Source organism: Calliphora vicina, chromosome 4 (assembly GCF_958450345.1).
Source record: "Calliphora vicina chromosome 4, idCalVici1.1, whole genome shotgun sequence".
In the NCBI taxonomy this organism is placed as follows: domain Eukaryota; kingdom Metazoa; phylum Arthropoda; class Insecta; order Diptera; family Calliphoridae; genus Calliphora; species Calliphora vicina.
This window is the reverse complement of record NC_088783.1, coordinates 93531709-93534530: the sequence shown is the minus strand read 5'-3', so window position 1 is coordinate 93534530 and position 2822 is coordinate 93531709. Positions and strand designations below refer to the sequence as shown.

General features: G+C 33.9%; 1 protein-coding gene across 1 annotated transcript; it reads left to right on the top strand.

The window, feature by feature from the left end:
- The first annotated feature begins 952 nt into the window (after positions 1-952).
- On the top strand, positions 953-1339 carry LOC135958574 (uncharacterized). The gene has a single exon (XM_065509473.1). The coding sequence runs from the start codon at positions 953-955 to the stop codon at positions 1337-1339; it is 387 nt and encodes a 128-aa protein (XP_065365545.1).
- Positions 1340-2822: the final 1483 nt, after the last annotated feature.

Genomic DNA, 2822 nt, shown 5'->3' with positions numbered 1-2822 from the left:
AAATGCATCTCGCTCAGATCAATAAAGACTAGAAATCTTTTTGGTACATTTTTGAAATTCAAATTCCTAAGGCCAAGAGATTACGTAGCTGTCATAGTGGATAGACGTGTTTTAAATCGCTCTCACAAGGAAATAACATTGTGAATAGAAATACAAACAAAATATATATATACAAAGATAAGTAACAGCGAATGGACGCTAATAAAATACTTAGTAATATATTTAAAATTAATTTTTACAAATAAATTGTCGTTTTGTTAATGAAAATATTAACAATCACAAAAAAAACCCAAAGCAAAAAGTATTACAAAAAAACAACAACATAAATAAAATCTTAAGTAAAGAGTGTAGTGTTTGTGTTATTGTGTATGAGTTTATCTTACTCTCCATCAAGTGAGACTCAGCAGCAATGGGAAAAATGCATACATTGTTGTGAGCTCTCCATACAACAATAAAAATACATATGATCCAAAAGATCACAAGAACTATTTAAGTGTAAGAACAACAACAAACGAGAGATCTCCACTCTCTAGTGCGCCAAAACAAAGCAATTGTATAGAAGACAAAATAAAAAAAAATATAGAAAAACAAACAACTCAAATGGTTGCTGAAAATAGTAATGCTACTGTCAAGGCGAATTTATAAAAGGTGGAGTCAGTCAAACAGCTGATAATTTTTTTTTTCTCTTTTTGGTTCTAACAGTTGTCAAAGCTTGTTTTTATAATTAAATATCTACATATTCTAATCGTATTAACAAAATATTTATTTTTTACATAAATAAGTAAAGCTCTCACTATACAATTATCTACACTACATTAAGTTTTAATACATATTTGTTTAATATTTAATTTTTGTGTATGAATTCGCCTTGGCTACTGTGATCAATGTCACAAATAGTAGTATTGATAATATTAACTCTATAAGAACCGGTGATGAAAACCAATTAAGTTCAATGCTGAAAAATATTGGCGCCATACCAAAAAATACTGGTGCCATACCAAAAAATAATCAAAGTACAGTGAAAAACACGGGAAAAATCCTAACAGGTATGGACCGTTACATCACTATAACTAAACGCAAGTCCAGTCCTAGGACATCAAAATTGGAACCAAATCCAAAACAGGCGAAAAAAAATCCGGTAAGTCAAAATCGTTTCGCAATTCTTGCCAACCAAGAAAGTGAAAAAACACTCGCAAAGCCTGTAACAGACTATAAGGCACCTTGCCTATATTTGCGCGAACCCTCTACAAATGTTTTGGTGAACAAATTGTCCCAACTTGTAGGTAAGGAGAATTTCCACGTGGTCTCTCTGCGTAAAGGAAATATACAAGAGACATAGATACAAACCTACTCGGAAAAAAAATTTCAGAATAGTAGATAATTTCGATTCCGAGAAAAGAAACTACTATACATATCAACTAAAAAGTGCTAAAGTTTTGATAGTAATCATCAAAGGCATAGATAGTTCTGTGCCTACTGATGATATAAAAAAGGCGTTAGAGTCTGAAGGCTTTGAAGTGAAGTCCATTCACAATATAATAAATAAGCAAAACATACATTTTGGGGCTCTCGCCTTATTACTCCTAGAGGGAGGCAACTGTTAGAAGCAATCGTCTAATCACGATCTAATTGACTTCGCTGTAATCAAGACATTTTAACAAACGCCGTTAAACTGTCCACGCCCCCAGTCACCCTGGGGAATTACAGACATTCCTAAAAACATTGAATCTCTTATCAATGAAAAGAGAACACTCAGACGTCAATGGCAATAATCGCGATCTCCGAACGTAAAGGCTAAACTTAATCAGTGCCAAAGAAGACTTCACGTCGCCTTAGAGATTAATAAAGAATCTAACCTGAAAAATTATCTTAAAAACTTAGACCCTACTAAGAAAACAGAATATAGTCTCTGGAAAGCTGTGAAAAATATGCAATGTCCTATTGTATATGAGTCGCCCATACGCCTTCAGAACGGAGAATGGGCAAAAAATACTTCAGAAAAAGTCGACGCATTTGCCAATCACTTGGAGAATGTATTTACCCCAAATGATACAAGTTCATATTGTCATAAATAATGTGGTGCCAGCCCCACTAAAATTCCGGTTCTCTACCGTGAAGACGACAATAAAAGGTCTTAAGTCTGGAAAATCACCACGTATTGGATATTTCCCATCCTCATGGAAAATATCTGATATAGTTATGATACCAAAACCGGGAAAAGATGTCACTCAAGTGACATCATACCGTCCCATTAGACTATTGTCGATATTCTCAAAACTTTTTGAAAAGTTGTTACTTGATAGACTTATAGTGCACCTTGACGAAAATTGCATTATTCCTGACCATCAATTTGGTTTCAGAAGGAAACATAGTACTATCGAACAGGTACATCGGATAACTACTTAAGGTCAATGCAACAAAATGTATTCACGTTACATTTACTTTAAGACGATAAAGTTGTCCTTCCATACAGATAAATAATATCAAAATCCCAGAACAGAGCCATGTGAGGTATCTCGGTATCCATCTTGATCGCCGTTTAACATGGTCCCACCATATTGAAGCCAAGGTTACGCAAATAAAATTAAAGTCAGTTCAATTGTACTGGTTAATTGTCCCACGGTCTGCTCTAGACTTGGAATACAAAGTGCTTTTGTACAAAACAATTACACTATACAACAAAATCAAATTTTGTCCAAAATTACAAGGTCCGAACAATAAATTTTGATATAGGAGACAAAAAAAAAAGACACGTGTATCGGCGTTTTGAAAGTTTACATCTGAATTTCATTTGAGGGCGTGTTAAAGTTTCCCAACTCTGG